Here is a 19,298-nt window from a genome sequence, read left to right as displayed (position 1 = left end):
ACCTATTTTGATCGTGTGTTACGGTTCCATAGCGTTCCATCCACAACAACAAGACAATCGCATGCAGCATGGATTAAAATAAGTCGGGAAAGGAAACCTACCGCATGGAGTGGATTGCCCTGATCGATCGGCACCTTGAAGTCAGCCTGGAGCTCATCAAAAGCTGTTATCTGACAGAGAGAGGGAGAGAGAGAGAAGTAATGACTGTGCAATCAGAAAGACAGAGGCACAGCAAAAAAAATAAAAAAATACATTTCTAGCCGTGGAAGAACGTGATTGCCAACAGCCTGCAGTGCAGATTCATGTACCAAGGTTGGCTGCTGAGGACCATGTTATTACATTGTCTTTATGTTAAAAAACACAAATTAGTGGTATCACAGATGGAAACGTGCTATATATTTAATTACTGTGGAAATTCTGTACAACGACCAAAACCGTATTAACCGTATTATCAGTCCTTGCCATGTTAAATTAAAGGCTTTTTTTGATACTTCTTCAACTTCAGAGTGCCTCTGTAATTTCTTTTTTTTTTTTTCGTATTAACATGTGTTTATCCAAAGCCTGATACGTCTTATTTGCTTTGACACTGAGCTCCCTTACTGTCCAAAAGCAACTTAATTACTGCAGTAGACCAGGGCGATGATGTGGTGATGAACATTGCTACTGTATTTGATTAAAATGGTAAAAAGCATTGTTTTTTCTTTAAAAAGTGCATATGGTGGCTTTGTTGACAACTCCACAGTCATTTACTACTATAAAAAAATGCACAAACAATAAGGAAGAGGTCTGTTTGTACTGGCGTGATGTTGCAGCAACATTATTGTGCAGCACCTGGCAGTGGCGCAGAGCTTCCTTGATAGTGCAGCTCCGGAAGTTAAGATGTCCCCGAGGCCACTGAAGATTTTTTTTGCCAATTATGCGCCATCATTCAAAAGCCGAACTGGGGCACGGGAATGACAAAGCAAGCTCGGATATTCTGAGCGCCGGTGTACTGTGCAAGCAGCGTTTGCGAGCCAAGATGTGTCACACTGCAGTTTTTCTGAAAATCGTATGTTTTAAAGGGGAATTACTGTTTTTTACAACCTGGACCTTATTTCTGGCATAAAATATGATCGTTTACTCACCCATATACCTTTGGTGTCATTTGAAGTCGTTCGGACGATATTTAGATCCAGCGGAGCGCCGCATATATCCACATAGTGGGAGTGACTGGGGCACCGAAACGCAGCCTCTAAATAACGTATTATCTGCCACGGGGAATAGCACTAGCGTATCATAACAAAATATTGGTGAAATGAACGAGTTTCGCGGCAGATAATGCGTTATTTAGAGGCTGCGTTTTCGGTGCCCCATTCACTCCCACTATATGGATATACGCGGCGCACCGCTGGATCTAAATATATTTCGAACGACTCCAAATGACACCAAAGTTATATGGGTGAGTAAACAAATGCGAATCGTATTTTATGTCAGAAATAAGGTCCAGGTTGTAAAAAACAGTAATTCCCCTTTAATGTGTGTGTTTATTAATTTAAACTATCTTTACCTAGTTTTCTTTTTACTAATAGTGTTTTTTTATGAGCCACTGAGCTACCGCGACCAAACAATTTCCCTTGTGCATGAATAAAGTCTAAGTACTGTATATAAGGTTAAACCTCACGATGATGCTGCCCTGAGATTTCAGCTTCACCTCGCCACAATCTTCCTGCAGCACGTCTTACGTCCGTATCATCTTACCATCTGCTGACCGATTCAGTCAATCTGAGGAAAATCCCAGACAAGAAGCCTTGTCCTTGAGAAGGGCATTCCAGATACCTGCAGCTCTCTCTATGCCGCTCGTACCAGCAGACATTACGTGCACGCACTCACAAATTTGAAATAAGGTTTTCGGCAACCTCGTCATTGGCAACGACCTGCTTCAGTTAAAATGTTGAATCAGATCTGCCCGCGAGGTACGACCATTGCATGTAGCAGACTGAAAAATCTGAACCTCTTGGCTTGTTAGACCCTGCTGCATCGTGGGATAGCGATTCATCGTAACACAGGCAAGAACGGCAGAGGAACTATGCAACAATTTCATTGGTGTTTCACACGCCGGAGGCAACCGCACTACAAAAACAGATGTCAGTGCTTGACTAGCTGGGCCACAGGAGGGGATTTTGTGTGTGCATGAAGATAGCTAGAGGGACACTGCTGGAAAAGATATGACTGTGTCATGCAGTGTTCCTGTGCGTGAGATACGCTGTGCGTCTCCAGTGTGCGCGCGCCATGGGAAAACTGGAAGATGTGAGCGCAGCATGAGCATCTCACTGTTTGTGCGTGTGCAGCCGAAGAAAAGCTGGATTAGTCCGTGTGGTTAGAAAACGTTATCCATGCATCGTGTCGTATACGAGCAAGAAACAGAAGAGGCTGCGGTGCATGTGTGTTTTTCACATGTGTGGGTATGGGGAATTAACATCAGAGATATGGCAGAGGTTCGCGCCAATCCCGGGTTATTTCCCTGGGCTCGCCCCCGCGCTGACAGGCAGCTCTTTACATGTTATTTCCCAGTGGATGCGAACAGTGATCCTGGCTCGTTGCCTTGCTCCGTTACAGTGTGTTAGCTTCCCGCCGGCTGTTGCTCACGGGCGTTGGGAACACACACACACACACAGACGTCATGGGTACATAAATCCAAACGTACAGTGAAGCAGTGTGTGAGTTTGTGTAAAGAAACGCTATTTCATGAGGACAAACTGTGAAGCAGATCATTTCCCCATGGATCTAGGCAGAGATCAAAGTGGCACAACACCAAGCTCGTTTCAGATAGTTCAGATATCCTTCCCCCTAGTCCTCCAGCTCTTCCTTAAGGATCCTTAAGCGTTTCTGGGCAAAGAGGGTGGCTTGATGCCTCCAGCGTGCTCTAGGTTTGCCTTGGGTCCTCCTCCTAGTTTGCCTCCACAAGAAAGTGTCTGAGCAGTGTCTTTATCAGACGACCAAATCACACGAATTGGCTCAACTTTAGCAACAGCAGCACTACTCCGAGATTCCTCCGGATAACTGAGGGTGAGCCTAGCTAGGAAAGGGGCAACACAGATTAGGGGCTACCAACCCTGGTAGTGCCAGGTTTGTAGTGCAGATTGAATGGTCATCAATAACAGTGCAAATTGTCTCAAGACGCTTTACAAAAGCCGGCCTGAAACTCCCCAAACATGAAGGCGACGGTGGCAAGGAGAAACTCCCTTTTAACAGGAAGAAACCTTGAGCAGAACCTTAAGCTCATATGGAGCGACCCATTTGCCTATGGTCGGCCGGGTAGAGACAGAAAAGAGAGACAAGAGAGCAGCGGGAGAAACGAGATAAACATACATCTGACTAAAGCCCACAGGGATGCCCAACTCAACTGAGACGGTTGAATGGTATACAATAGTAATTTGGGGAAATTTGACTTCTGGTGTGTATTGCCCGTTAGCGGTCACAACCAAGATATGAGTGTTTAACTTGACAAGAGCCTGGAAGCTCCATTGAGGACTGATCACGCTCCAACAAAAGCCAACCAAATGGTTTGGATGTTGAGCTTTATGCAGTGACGGACAGAAGAGTAACAGAGAGGTAGTCCTACTTGTCCCCTGAGTGCCGCAAAGTTGAATTTGCTCACAGCAAAATGACTGTTGTAAAAGACATTGACAGATTAAGGCATTCTCACTTAAAGTCACACACTTGGTTGGTGTGACAAGTTGTAGGACTGTCCAACTGTGTGCAGAGTAGGGGTGTAACGGTATTTGTATTCGTCCCACGGTGTCACGGTACAGGCATGCACGCAGTCATACGGCAAATACGTCTTAGTGAGAAGCGTATTAAAAAAAACAAAAGTCGAGTCCTCACTTCAATCTAGGTGGCGGTAATGAGCCGAAAAAGCTGCAAGCTAATGTCATTAGCCTACAGAAGACGAAAAACAGACGAAGAAGAAAAGTAATGTAGCGTGTGAAGCATGGGAGGATGTATTAAGAGAAGTGTGGAGTTGGAAAAGCTGCTGGCTTCGTTTAAATCACCAGCGTGGGAACACTTTGGTTTCCCGGTGCAACATAACGGCGATGGCACAAGAGTGGTGGACCGGACAAAGACTGTCTGCCGATGATGTTTCGTGGAGGTGCAGTACGTCACTGGAAACACATCAAACATGCTAACGCACATAAGACGGCATCACGCCAATATGTCTATATAAAAGCTAGTCTTAAATATGTGTGAGTTTTTGTTGCTTTTTTCCCGTTGTACCGAACCATACCGAACCATGACCCCCACACCGAGGTACGTACCGAACCTTGACTTATGTGTACCGTTACACCCCTAGTGCAGAGCACATTTCTTGTTCTCCATATCAGCTGAAACACGCCCCATAATGAGTGTTACCAGGCTCATATTGCAATAAGAACTGAGTCTTACTATGCCAGGCTAGCTCGGATTACCAATGCGCCCGGTAAACTAAAACTACAAAGACAATGTTTGCAATAAACTGTCAGCCTCTCACAATCAGAAGCTGAATTCGCCCCTGAGCGCAGACCAGATGACCAAGCTCAAAACTACCGCGACAAGCTCCGAGGGTGATTCCTGCTCGAGATCCGCTGGCGATGACTAGGGGGTTATGTTTGTGCGGCTCCATCTCTTGTTTTGATACGGATGTTCAGTTTAGCAGACTGCTTTGAAGTCAAGGTTGGCTGGCAATGACAGCCAGCAAACTGGCACCCTCCGCTCCTCTCTTGGCCTGCCAAACCCTGCATAAATAGTGTATTTTTATGCAGACTGTAGCAGCTAGTGGACCGACACCTCGCTGCGTATGTGGCGAGCAAAAATGTGAATAGCCTAATTTGTTGTGATGCAGTATGAAGATGTAAATTTGCAGCCCAAAAAAAAAATAAAAAAGTGCTTTCCGCTCCATGCAGCAGCCTTCAAGGCATTCATATGGAAATAACAAGATTAAAAACAACAACAGCAATCAGAGAAATCTGCACTCTAACGTGAAAAACTACAAGGTCCCATAAATTATTCAAGTGTTTCAATTATTCACCAGAATTATAAACTGATTCAGTGCGGGTTAATTCTCCGCACAACCATTTCTCATCAACCTCTGAGTTGAGTGAAGTCAGTGCCGGCGCTAACATTAAAATGCATGTCGCCAACAGTGTTGGACCGTGATGCAGTCTGTTAGTCTGCTTCCCAGCATTTGGAAACAAACATGATGCAAGTCTATAACACAGGCTGAGCCGTTTCCTTATATCGATCAAACAGCAAATGTACCGTCTAGTTGAGTAGTGGCGGGAGTGAGCCCGTGTTGCTCTTTCTTGCCTCTAATCCATTCTTTGGTAACGGCAGCTTTAACAGAATGTTAGAGAATCAAAGAGTTTTGCAGCATTTGTTCTTTCAACTCACTGAACAGCGTTACACGTGTTCTGCTTTTCCATCCGTGCGGCTGACTATCCGTTTTACCCCGCTGCAAGACGAAGCCGAAATTTCTCCCAGAGGTCACTGTCTGTCCGTGTGCCGGGAGCTGGCTTGCGTTTTAATTGCCAACATGTCCCTGTCAGTGTCGAGCCTGTATCTGCGCTGAACACCTTGGCAGGTGGAGACAGCTGCAGGGAGGCAGTTTCCCCTGATGCCCTGTTGGCTCAGTTAACCCCTTAATTCGCTGTGATGAGATCAAATGGAATAAATCTCCACCTTCCCAAAAATGTCTGCATACGCTTTCTTTACGATTCAGCTTCCAGGACTTTCCGCAAAGCACTGAAGGCATATGACACACCATCAGCCGAGCATTTTCAACACATACGCATCTGCCCGTGAAGTTTCTCAGCCATCCAGAATATGGTATATTCAAAAACAAAGTTAAAGCAAAGGCAAAGTTTTCTTGTCAATGTTTCACGCTTGTCCAGTTTGGAGTCCCAGTTTCCTATAATTGGCTTTACATATGGGATTACGTAACTGTGGAAACATTGATTGCAGATGCATTTGCTGTCTTGACCACAGACTGTATATACATATGGAGGGCGGAACAGCTCCTCAAAAGTGAAGCCAAAGCATGTGGAGCTCCCCCTGGTGTCTGGCTGCAGTATAGGTCATAAGGTCCACCCCCTCCATGTTAGTGGATGGGAATGGGCCAAACTAAAACACAAAAGTACACGTCAAATACATTTTTTTTCAAGGATGGTTTCTCTCATTTTAGGTAGTTAATATAATGCTGATGCATGTTCAAGTGTCCATGTTTCTGAGAAGTTTAATTTTAGTTATAGAAACAGGATGTGACATCATGATCACTACAAGTTGCCATGCCAGACGCTCTGTGAAGTGGTCCCGTAGGACCACGAGAGTAGGAATAAATAAATAAATAAATAAATGAGTACAGTGTATAATCCAACATTTCTTTGTAATTGGTGGAGGTAGGGCAGAGCGCAGAGTTAATTAAACGAAAATGCGAGTGAGTCTAGAGGAAGTGTGGGCGGGGCATTGATATTGCGTCGCTCCAGACACTGGCTCCAAACTCGCAACATGGCGCCGCCCGTATGCCCAAGAAAATAGCATCAGTTTGGCAAAAGCAAGGAAGTGGGGACGTATTGTCCATATTTATATACAGTCTGTGGTCTTGACCTTACAGGTAGTAATCAAGACAATACTGTGAATGTTCATCTTTGTTTCAGACATGAAAAAAAAAACAGCGGGAAGCAAAAGGAGAAATGTAACTGCCTTTAGTGACACAAAATCTTATTTAAAAGCTGTGAAACTGTCCAATCACTGTCCAAAGCTAGAACTTTTTAAAAAAAAAAAAATCAATACAAATCAATAATTAACACAAAAGGACATTAAATACAATTAAATGTGCACTTATTTTTAAAGCTGCATTGATACATAGACTATGTCTGTGGTTAATGCGAAAGCAAAAAGGCCAGAGACCAAAACAAGGAGAGTGAATAAAAATGCTAATGCTTTTTTGTGTCTTTTAGATTTCTGTTGAATGTACGATGCTAATGATCACATGGTAATATTATGTCAGGGTTTTGTTTATGGCTTCTCCTGCTGCCCCAGAGTGGAGCAAAAAATACATATATCTGGTATATTTGGTAACAATATACATTCACTTTCCCAAACAACAACTAGTGAAAATTAATTCATTCTAATATAAAATTCCTGCATTAAATCCTCCTTCATGAGTGCTGTGTTGAAACGGCATCAGAAAGGTGGTAATTCATCGTAGTTTGTGGTGCTGTTAAACTGGACTGAATGTGTTATTTAGCCTCACCCACTGACTACAATGGGGTTGTCAACACAACAGAAACATGTGTTGGTACAACATAATACAATTCAATAGTGCTAGCTACAAAATGAACACACAGTTGAATCAGCAGCCCTCTCAGCTTCATCAAGGTCATGGCATTCAACGTTTATTTAAGATAATTGTATTATATTAAAATTAATTCTTGAGATCTAATGAACTGTAACAAATTGAAGTGTATGCCTAAACAGGCTTCTGCCTTGTATTTTAACTCTAAGGTCAGAAAGAACTATGTGGCAACCATTTTGTACAGGTTGTTTTTACAGTTTAATGCTATTGTGGGCCAATTTTTCCAGAAAACAACTCTGTAGCATTGGCTACATGAAATAGATGTACCAAAAAAAGCTGATACAAGGGCAATCCCAAAAAGTGTTTAAAAAAGGCAACTGGACTTTTAGAGTTTTTTTGAGAAGACGTTTTGTTTGGATATACCAAAGAAGATGTTTCAGCACTCATCACCTCAGCTTCTTCGGTTTCAAATACTGTTGAGTTTGGATTTAAATTTAAACAGGCACATCCGACAGAGTTCAAAAGTCTACCTTATCAGTTTTTTAGAACTGAAAAAGCTACTTGGATGAGTTGCGAAACGTCTTTAGGAAACTCTTCGAGTCCAGCTGCCCTTGTTTCAGCTTTTAGTTTGGATATACTGCGACCTGAATGACCGAGACTTCACAGATGAAATAGATGTGTTCCCTGTGGACAAATGTAAAGCTGCTAGCTAGCTACTAACTGTCTCAGTTTTCCATCCTGGTCAAAGTAGCCTTGACATAGAATAGGTAGTTGGGATTGCTACAATAAATCAAGCGTACACATGCCTAAATGTGTTCAATTCTGCATGTTATTGTGTACAAACCAAACAAATAAACTTGATACTAAGCTGTACTAGCAAGAAAGTTATGATCTGACCAAGGTGACGAACTTCCGGTACCTATGACTGATATGAGGTGTGACATGGACAATCCGTACCGTGACATGTATGAGGTTTAAAAGCATTGATTAGTTGATTATTTACTGAACCCACAAAGAAATCTATATCACGTAAACACCAACCTAGCCATCTCTATACGGCCAGTTGTTATCCACTACCCTATGAATGAAGCGACATTGGATTTTCTCGGAGCATCTTTGCACAGACGGAAAATCAATGCAAATCTAGTTGATTTTAAATCCACATATCCTCATGGGCTTTACCTTGCCAGATGAGATCAGCTGGCCTAGAGAAATGTTCACAAATGAAGCATACCCTACAGGCCATGGCGTATGGAAACCTCTGCAAACCCGATCATCTGTGATCAAACCGGATCTTAAGACATTTAAAATGCGACGCGATCTGTACGGTGGGTTATGTGAAACTGCCACGAGCTTCTTTGTAGACACACAGCCAGTGAGTGAGAATGAAGAAAGACAAACCAAAGCAGTTTAAACTGCACTCCCTTGTAGCCAAACAAAGCATAAATATAAAATACTAGGGAAGTGGTGGGTGAAACAGACGCCAAAAGAGAAATGGAGGGAGGACGAGGATCTCCTGCATAATCCTCTGGTGTATGCACTGTGCAGTAAAACAATAGGAACGGAGGAGTCAGGATGATGGATGAGGAGCCAGCAGGGGTTAATGAACACGTGGATCGATGCTGAGCCAACCCAGCTATACACTGAACGCCACCTCCATTAGCCTCCCTAGCCTGGTGCCAGAAAGCCATGTTGACTGTTTGCTTCATTGAGATTACAATCAATGGTATCATCCTATGCATTTCTACCCCCTCACGTCTTACTAGGGCACCTTGAACACAAGCTACTTCTTCATCTGCGCAGTTCACTGGAGCGTGGTGGCAAGTCACTGCGGCTCTGTTAAACCCACAGAACCTGTGTCGTTTTTTTTCTGTCATTCATAGGCTTATTTTCCTATTTCTGTTTCCTTTGGTTTGCTTTTATAGTTTTTTTATGAATTAATTACACACAAAGAATTATGCCTTTGGCCTTTTTTGAACGTAATTCGACCTTTTTTGTTGCATAATTCCTGCCCTGTTTGGAATATAGTCTTTTAATAGTGTGTTGGTATATTCACGGCCACAGAGGCAGCTGTCAAAAGCCATAAAGCCAACATATATTTCATGAGACTTTCTAATAATGTTCTAATAATGACGAGATTTTTGCACATTTTATTGTGCAAAATGTGCAACATAAACATGTCGTCAGTCCTGAGAAGACACACAAGAAACATTCAGGAAATTTTACACACCTTTTCTGGTCGGCCAAACTTGCTGAGACAGGGAGAATTAATCCAAATTAAAGGGGAACTGCTGTTTTTTACAACCTGGACCTTATTTCTGGCATAAAATGTGATTGTTTACTCACCCATATAACTTTTGTGTAATTTGTAGTCCTTCGGGAGATGTTTAGATCTGCATATATCCATATAGTGGGAGTGACTGGGGCACCGAAACGCAGCCTCTAAATAACGCTTTTACTACTGCTATGGTTCGTCCACAACCTCAGAATTGGAAAAAAATTTCAGCCATGTTGCAAAAAAAATTACAGGTAAACAAGCCGACCGTGCGCGTGGCGTTCAGAGATGACAACACCCAGGTCAGAAATCATCATCCGGGGTCTGTAGGTCAATCTACAGACCCCGGATGATGATAACAGGTAACTTTGGACTCAACAGGGAATAGCACTAGCATACGATAACAAAATATTGGTGAAATGAATGAGTTTCGCGGCAGATAATGCGATATTTAGAAGCTGTGTTTCGGTGCCCCAGTCACTCCCACTGAATGGATATACGCTGATCTAAATATCTGACGAATGACTCCAAATGACACCAAAGTTATATGGGTGAGTAAATGATCGTATTTTATGCCAGAAATAAGGTCCAGGTTGTAAAAAAACAGTAGTTCCCCTTTAAGTGGTTTAAATAATCTGGCCAAACTGGCTTGGCTTTTCTTAACGTCCAATAACTTGTGTTTCTCACCCTAGTAGGCTTCTTAGCCAAACAATCAGAATGAATTGCCACCTTTTTTTCAGTTATTTTTTTTTTTTCAGGCAAGGTCCAATTGTTTTTGGAGAACCAGCAGTAACATCTGTAGACAAGCACATCATAGCTCGCAGGTAGCAGTTTAGAAGTCTTAACCCAGGCTAGTTGAAAGCAGCATTGTCACCGTCTTACCAGATTTCGGAACGTTCTTAGGCGAGTACAATGTACTCTATAAAAGTAAGATTGAACCGAAAACATTTTTTAAAGATTTCTTAGCTCAACTGACAAACAGCACAACGCGTGCTACCTTCCGGTGAGTTCGTAGTTATGATGTGAAAAGTTGTGTACAGTGCTATGAGTCCTTTGTCTTTTGGGTTCACAAGGGCCACAAAAAAAAGGACATTCAAGTGGAGTTTATTCACAACCCTGACAGAGGCAGATTTAGCCATTAACTAGGCAGGAAGTTCTAGGCCCAGGCCAATTTTTGGAAGCATTCTTGCTGTGTTCCCAAATCAGTTTGTTTGATGAGTACGGAGTTATCTAAACAAGGTCAGGACTATAAATGTAAAACTGCTGGGACAAGTTGGTCGCATTGAGAATCATTCACTTATTAAGTTGTGAACTTCATATCCAAATGTATTCTAATAAATTTCAAACAGCCTCCATATTTAATTAAGGTATTAATGTCCAATATCTGACGTCTAATGGTCCCCTACATTATGTTCCCAGTGGAGGTTTTATTAAATATTGAATGAGACAATGATTTTCGGACACGGTCAGAGACATTTGTAACAAGAACATTAAGTAGAAAGCTGAAGGTACTTCATCATTATTTAATGGCTGTTACTAAGACATGAATAATCCAGGTGAAGACGGCGCCCCACCAACAAAACAACGCTTTACTTGCGGTGTCTAAAAAGGTCCGTTCTTTCGTCTCAAGTTAATTATTTTCCTCTTGATCTCCTTAAGCTATTCCTGCCTTTGGATCCAGTGCTGTCACACTTGTCTTCGGGAAAAGCTTGATCTATCTCAGGCCTTTTCCCTCACTCCATGAAGCGACGTCCACTTTTTCCACAAAGAACTTTCATTTTTTTATCTCCTAACCCTGCCTTCCTTTGATTTGCATTGCTGCCAACTTGCTATTTCATCTGTGATCATCTTGTATTCTGCCTCCATCACCTGTCCAGCAGGTCGCTCGGTACAAGTAAGAATTCTAATCTCAGTCTTCTCCATCACTCCTGCATCCCCGGTCATTTCTCTCCTTGACTAGACTCATCCCTCATGCCCATTTTATCTTCCTATGACGTTGTCTGTTCCTTTTTTTTTTTTTCATGGGGACTGACCATCCACAGCAAACCCATACAGCAGATGTCTGAGGTGTTAAAAATCCTGAAAACAAGCTTAGGCTTCCAGCAAACCCACGCTTTACTAAATACTGTATCGCCTTCTCTTTCAATCTTTCTTCCCCAGTTTCACATCTGTCTCTGAAGCTAAATAATCCTTTGCCTACTTGAAAATCCATTTCTCAGTGTTTCATAAAGGGAAAGCACTCTTTCTTCTCTCTTCTCAATGCATTCCCATTCTCCCAGTGGCGGGCCGTGCATTTTCCACCTAGGCCTTCGATGCCCTCCAACCTTATTCAAAACACCTCTTAATACAGTCGTGATGACACCACTGCTATAGAAACCATCTACATTATACGGATACACAATATCTATATCTCACATAGCGAGATGAATGCCATTACTAAAGCAAGAAACTCACTTAGAACAATTCAAAAAGTCTCCTCTCACTCCCAGCGCCACATACGTCAAATCCAGCAGGAAAATAAATGTCGACCCAAGAAAATAGCAAAAATATACATAAAAAGATGTAAATATAATTCATTTTACCAGAACTTAAGAAACAATTTAGAGTTCTCCACGGAGCCTGTCAACCAAGGGTAGCACTCATAGTCGCTGTCCTGAAAGATTTCCCGGCTGGGTCAGGCTAGCTAGCTCCGGGATTGGGCCTTTCCTCACAATATCCAGCTTTTCCTTCAAAGTCTACCGTGAAAATGATTTTCTAAGATCTGCAATCAAACTGATAGCCTCTCCTCCTTCTGCCATCGTGGGTTCAAAAAGTAGCTATCAAAACGTTAACGGGGACGATTAGCTTGTGTAGCTAGCAACACACGAACCGCTAGCTTGGCTTAAACGGTGCGGCTCTCTGACCGTCCAGTCAGAGGACGTGAAAACACTAATGCTACCGTAGACCACAGAGAAGGCCTCAAACTTGAAATGTGATTGGTTAAAGTGACAGCGTCATTATAATATGTTTCAAGCTTTAGCCGTCTTCAGTTTTAATTGTGAAGCCCCAGGCAGATTTCTTTGACTCCGGCAACACATGACGGCTGAAATATGATTGGATAAAAGCTCTAAAGTAAAGTTACACTGCCAGATGCACCGCAGCTGAGAGACAGACAAGCCATAAAATGAAAAGAACAGGCTATTGGGAATAATTTAATAAGATTAATGGAAAATATTTAAAATGTAAGTCAGTGATTTTGATCAATTTTAGGCCGGCAGATAAGGCTTTGCTGGCCCTGGCAGCCCGCCATTGCGTCCTCCACTGTCCCACGCCCTTAGTCACTCCTTCCTGTGCATTCCCCCCCAAGAGAACAACTCCATCATCACAACGCCATGGAGACAGTAACAGATGAGGGTGCGTTGTGGTTCTTCTGTGTGAGCGATTATTCACACAACACTTCTGTTAAACCTGCGAATGCCCTGTACTTGTCAAAATCTCAGTGTGATGCAAAGTCACGCTCTGTGAGGAAGCCACGGCAAGTGCACAATGTTAGCTGATCTGCTCCTCTCTTCTCTCCAGAAGTGTGCATGAAATCCTGATGTGCAGTGTTGCCTTGATGTGGTTTAAACCAGCGTTTGCCTTCGTGTGGATAGCTGGCTTCCGGCAGTTTGGGAAATGTGTGGAGAAAACAGGTTTGGAAGCATCCCTCTCTCACTGGAAAGGCTGTATTAACCTACAAGGGAGGCCAACAATGAACTAGCCCCAGTTGGCCTTCCAGTTCATCCCACTCTCAGTCAGAAAGTGAAAGCTTAAAACCTAGAAATTGCAGCTTCATCCAGTTTTGCTCAGAAACCAACTACTGTAGGCGTATCAGTTAGCCTGTGGTAGAAAATGGCAACATATAGAAGCTTCCCCATCCACAGTTATTTTGTGGCAGAGAGCTGGTCTAGAACCACTCTGTTGGGAACTGATTATGCTCCAGCAAAGATCTGCAGGGCCAGTCAAATCGTTTGGGCGGGATGTATGCTGTGATGGACTGCATAAGAAGAGTAAAGCGTGGTTTCTACCTCTGAGGGACATAGACACCGTAAGCTACACACGTAGCCTTTGCCATTACGAGCCATTTATACTTGTGCGCTCGTCAGTCTGGCTCGCTCTGTAACAACGCCACCCAAACGCTAGTCTTTTTCACCAGTCGGGTTAATTTGTGTTTCTACTTCGTGCTTCACTTTCATTAATGGTGACTGAAACTTTCGCCGAAGACGAGTCATACAAATGTTTGCATCTCTGAACCTCCTCAGTTAACCTTTCCTCAGTGTGTTCCATCTTGATCCAAAACTCCGGCTGGAGAAGCAGCCAGAAATACTAAAGCGGAAATACGCCACTACCAAGAGGAACAATCACAGCTCTTGAGCTCTGCTTCGCTGTTACACATAGTTACTATATTTCTAGAAAGGTCTGGCCATGGTGTTACGGTCTGCGTAAGGTCTGCGTAGGGTCTGGGCTGACGCAGTAGCTAGGGAGTCAAATTGACACAGAGTATAAACCATACATTACGGTGATATAGTTATACACATCTTCTGAGTGCTGTAGAGTTTAATTAGTTTACAACTAAATGCCTGCCATTGGAGGAGCAAGCTGTTTAGAGTGAAAGCTAAATAACTGTGAAGGACGATCAGTTAACAGCAATAAATTCATTTGTCAAGAATGCCTTAATTCGCTTAGTGTCCCATTCATCGTTGCTCTGGCTGGTTGTTGAACTAGACTCATATTTTGATAAGAACTGAGGCTACTGCAGAGGTAGTAACCAGCGTCTTTAATAAAATAGCAAAAATATATTCACCTTTTTTTGAGATTTGACCAGATTTAGATGAAGATCACAAACCTTTTTAAATATAAAACTGGAACCAAAGAATGCTTTACTTAAGGATTGGAAACAGCAAAAGCTTGATTCTGCCCAGAACTTAAAACTATGCCAACCAGTGCTGCTAAAGATCACAAAATTGACAAGTGTATATTTCTCGTTTAAAACCGTGCTTTTTCCACTGGGCCTGTGAATTCCTGGAGTGGACTAAGTTAAAGTCCACCAGGCTGTAGCTCACTGTTAGCAAACAGGCAAAGGAGTTCCAGCAGTCTCCACAACTACTGTACGTCTTGAAGGAAGCAAATAACATGTTAGAAGTCATTAATAAGAAGTTTTAAATTGTGAATCTTCGTGTTCATACTCTCTATCTCATAACCATGCAGCGTTCAATGACACCTCGGCAGCCACAGTGTTGTTATTGTTTTTAACTTAGGTACTGCATCAGCTTAAGGCTAATTAGCATATCCATTATTTATGAACTCATTAAGTCAAGGTACAACTTGTAAACCTGTTACCAAGGGTACCATGTACAATTACTACAAAGTGAACCAAGGATCATCAGTGTGGTAGTCTGGAGAGGATTACCCAGCTTTTACCCCAGCACACAGTAAATACCCAAACTGCCACGGTATGATGTCCGTTTGACATTCTGCACTGTGTAACGCTGCCAGGGCAACCTCTACATCATATCTCTACCCCAGGGCTTTCCCATCCATCAGTGTTGCACCGGGAGAGAGTGTGCCTTGCGCCCAGCTTTAATGACACTTAGAGTATATTAGGGGGCTGTGGTTACATGGGAGGAGAATCACTCAAGCAGAGTGGGATCGTTGAAGCGCTCAGGCGTGGAGCGCGCGGGAGGTCGCAGTTCACCTTGTATGTTAATTAAAATGGCTTCGTAATCGCTTACGTGAGTGCTCCCATGGGTAACTGCGCTGTTGTATTTTATATGTGGAACAGATTGATTCAGCATCTGGTTTGAAGTGTCATTATGTCTTGCAGTGTGACTACCGGGACGTGCTTTTTTTAAAAAATTTTTTTATCAATATTACATTTTATTATCCCTAATGGACAAATGTGTCTTGCTGAGCTGCTAAAGGAGCCATAGCTTGTGATTGTCAGAAGGTTTCCTATCCCTTTAAAACAAGATGAGGAAATTACAGCATATGACAGCGTTTGTGTTTGTTTGTTTGGTTTTAAATAAGGAGATAAATGAACCTTCTATCATGACGAAATTTGCTGTGTTATCTCGGCCGTTGTAGACAACATAAAAACACAACCAAGAAAAATAGTAAACTGCGGCAAACATATTTGAATGGCTAGAACCCAAACGAACAAAACGACAGGGAAGAGAAGGCTTGTCTTGACGGAAATGGATGCAAAAAGATGCAACACGATTTCAAAGAGGCCAGAGAGTTACGTCTGAGACTTAAAAACTACAGACTCCACTCACATTCACTATCCCTAATGGACAAACGCATCTCGCTGAGCTGCTAAAGGAGCCATAGCTTCTGATTGTCAGAAGATTTCCTTTCCCTTTAAGACAAAACGAAGAAATTGCGGCCTATGACATTTGTTTCTGTGACGTTTGTTTGGTTATTTTTTAAATAAAGTGATGTATTAACCCCTTACCGTGGCAAAGGTTGCTGTGTTACCTTGAGATGACAGATTAAGCCATAAAACAAGCCAAAACAACTAGCAAACTGACAGCAAACGTAGCTAAAAGGCTGAAACGAGACGCAAAATGAACCCAAACGAGCCAAACGACTGGGAAGAGAAGGCTTGTCTTGATAGAAATGGATGCAAAAAGAGGCAAGGTGATTTCAAAGAGACTTGAAGGGGAACTACTGTTTTTTGCAACCTGGACCTTATTTCTGGCATAAAATACGATCGTTTACTCACCCATATAACTTTTGTGTAATTTGTAGTCCTTCGGGAGATATTTAGATATATATACATATAGTGGGAGTGACTGGGGCACCGAAATGCAGCCTCTACATAATACATTATCTGCCGTGAAACTTGTTCATTTCACCAATATTTTGTTATCGTACACTAGTGCTATTCCACCATTGAGTCCGGAGTTACCTGTTATCATCATCCAGGGTCTGTAGATTGACCTACAGACCCCGGATGATGTCTTCTTCCGACCCGCGACAGTCGGCTTGTTCACCTGCAATTTGCTACTGCTATGGTTCGTCCACAAAGTCAGATCGGAAAAATATTCAGCCATGTTGCAAAAAACTAGCAGTAGCAAATTACAGGTAAACAAGCCGACCATAATGCGTTATTTAGAGGCTGCGTTTCGGTGCCCCAATCACTCCCACTATATGGATATACGCAGATCTAAATATCTCCCGAGGGAAATTACACAAAAGTTATATGGGTGAGTAAACGATTGTATTCTATGCCAGAAATAAGGTCCAGATTGCAAAAAACAGTAGTTGTAAGAACTATAGACTCCAACAAAGGGAGTCAAAGGAACAAAAATGACCACAAAAAAGATTAGACGCTTCTATGGAGTACCTCAAGCCCCAACTATGAATAAACCAATTAAACACAAACACAAAAAGACTCAAAAGTGCACAGAAACTTAAAACAACAGATGAGATTAAACTACAAAGGGATTAGAAATGGCTGCTTCAGATAGATTGTTGTGGAGCAAAAAGTACCAAATGTAAAAAGCAGAAATAACCAAGAAAGTGTCTCGGAGCTTCAGTGCAGTTTACGGATATAATAATCACGAATTCCCGCCACTGAAGCACCACAGCGCCTGGGCCACACAGTTGTGATTAGAAGCGCAGCGATTCGCAAACCCGGCAACAACAGGTATCAAAGGGGTGTCACCTTTGTCTCCCACTCTGAATTTAATTGGATTTTCACAACGGCGGGGTCCTTCCTCGTTACGGCGACCCGCGCTGCCTTAACACCTCGGCCCACAGCGAGGCCGGGGATGGCCAGAGAGACAGGTGATTAATAATAATAGATGTTCCAAAGATAGCCAACGTCCTCTGTTTTTTTTTTCTTTCCCTCCCCCCTCCTCACACAGATATTACACAGTAGCTTCCTGTTAGCGTAAATGAGAGGGACTGGAATCAGTAGGAGAACCGGGGGAACCGGATGGGAGCACTACATTTATCAGTACCTGCTAATGAGTGGAGGAGAAGGCACGGGAAATTAACTTGACAGCGGATGGTTTGATGGATTGCGGCCAAGTCGGTGACAGAAGTCCGTCTGAGCACGGCCATTTGTCTTGCTCGGGCTACTGTGGCTCGCGTTGCCTGCTGACAGGACTGGTAATATGTTTTAGTCAGAGCGGTTCATTACTCATTTAATTTTCATTGTCTTTTGTCTGTGGCCTTCTTTTCTTTTATTTTTATAGCTTGATTTTACCCTGGGTAGTTTGACTCAGCACGCTTGCTCTTTTTTAGCAATGCACTCCTGCTCTGGGCATTTAAAAACTAACCTTTTGGTCAGGCAGCCATGGACTCATTTGTTCTTTTGTTTTCCTGCAGTTCTTTGAAACCAGATGAGTCCTTGAAATGAAAGGAGGAAGTGAAAAGACTGACGGGGGGATGGCTACCTGCCGAAGTGACCGCACGGCCCCCCTCCTAATTACGCTTCCTCGCGCCGTGGAGCCCAGGCTTATTATGCTGCGTGCCTGTATGTCAACGTGGATGGGAGCCAGGGGAGGGGGGCATCTCCACGGTTTCTGCCGTCTTGAGCAGAATGCAAAATAAATCTTGGTGCATTACTGCTGAATCTACACAATAACGTGTCCCATTGTGATCCTTCCCCTGGTTTATGAATTCACACAGACTAATACAGACACACATGGCTCCTGTCCATCTGCTATATGACGAGCAGTCATTCCAAGAGCATCAGAGTCTGGTGCTGTTTCCACGCAAAAGACAGAGCCAGGGTGAAAAAAAAAGGCTGGAAGACCTGACCCAAATCTGTCTTTACATAAGGCATTTTGCATGATGGAGATGTTGCACGGGGAGCAGATAATTTGATTATTCAAAATATCATAATGCAGCCAGTCAGATTTGGCACCGGTGTGCGGCTATAAGCCGAGGCTTGATTAAAGGCAGAGGGGAGCAGAGCGGAAGATGGGAGAGAGGGGGGATAGATAACACTCTACAAGATTTCCTAATTGATGTGGAAGGAAGGCTGTTTAATCCAAGTGGAGGATGCCGATGCACGGTGTTGCAGGCATCTCCTCTCATCTCACAGATAGAACTGGGTCAGTACGGATGTAGCCGAGTGGTGTAAATGCACGTATGAATGATGGAGCAGGTGCTTAAGATACAGGTGCGCACCTGTTCTGGGAAATATGTGACAAGAAGAAAAGAAAAATGATCCTGCCATGTTTGCAGAGTGAGAGCTGCACAGATTTACATTTAAAGTGAATGCATGATCGGGGTTTGTGGGTTATCTACGGCAGCTTTACGCACACCTGCGGGTTCATTGTGCACATAGAAGCTTGCTGTATAAAATAAGAGGCAAATTCTCAAGGCTACTTACGTGCCATATTGCGAAGAAGATCAGGGAGACACACAGGACCAGAGACAGCATGTAGCAGAAGGCAGCAAAAGTGAACATAATTGAAGGGGAAAACGGTGGATAATTTCCCGAGGAAGCACGATCCTGATCTGAAAAACATCTAAAACAAAAAAACAAAAACAAAAAACAAAAAAAAAAAAAGAGGAGGCGTACAAAAAAGAGGGGCGACGAAGAAAGTTCTCACGGTGCCACTGACAGCCGAGGCGGCACCGGCACCATGACTTCGCTCGCAACAATTTGTTGCAGAAAACCTCTCCAGACGATCAGCCGCGCGTCCACCCAGGAGCAGCAGCAGCGGCAGCGGCAGC

At 43.1% G+C, this 19,298-nt stretch overlaps 1 protein-coding gene across 2 annotated transcripts in view; it reads right to left on the bottom strand.

Annotated features, from left to right (window-relative positions):
* cnih3 (cornichon family AMPA receptor auxiliary protein 3) overlaps window positions 1-19,029 on the bottom strand; it is a gene marked incomplete at both ends in the record, with an annotated part of 76,709 nt that extends 57,680 nt beyond the window's left edge. For both annotated transcript variants that reach the window (XM_084560383.1, XM_084560384.1), the window contains 2 exons: window positions 102-170; window positions 18,952-19,029. In XM_084560383.1, the coding sequence (XP_084416509.1) occupies window positions 102-170; window positions 18,952-19,029 (147 nt within the window). The remainder of the gene's footprint in view (window positions 1-101; window positions 171-18,951) is intronic.
* Window positions 19,030-19,298: the final 269 nt, after the last annotated feature.

The sequence above is a fragment of the Chelon labrosus genome (genome assembly GCF_963514085.1).
Source record: "Chelon labrosus genome assembly, chromosome: 14".
Classification (NCBI taxonomy): domain Eukaryota; kingdom Metazoa; phylum Chordata; class Actinopteri; order Mugiliformes; family Mugilidae; genus Chelon; species Chelon labrosus.
This window is presented reverse-complemented; position numbering and strand designations above follow the sequence as displayed.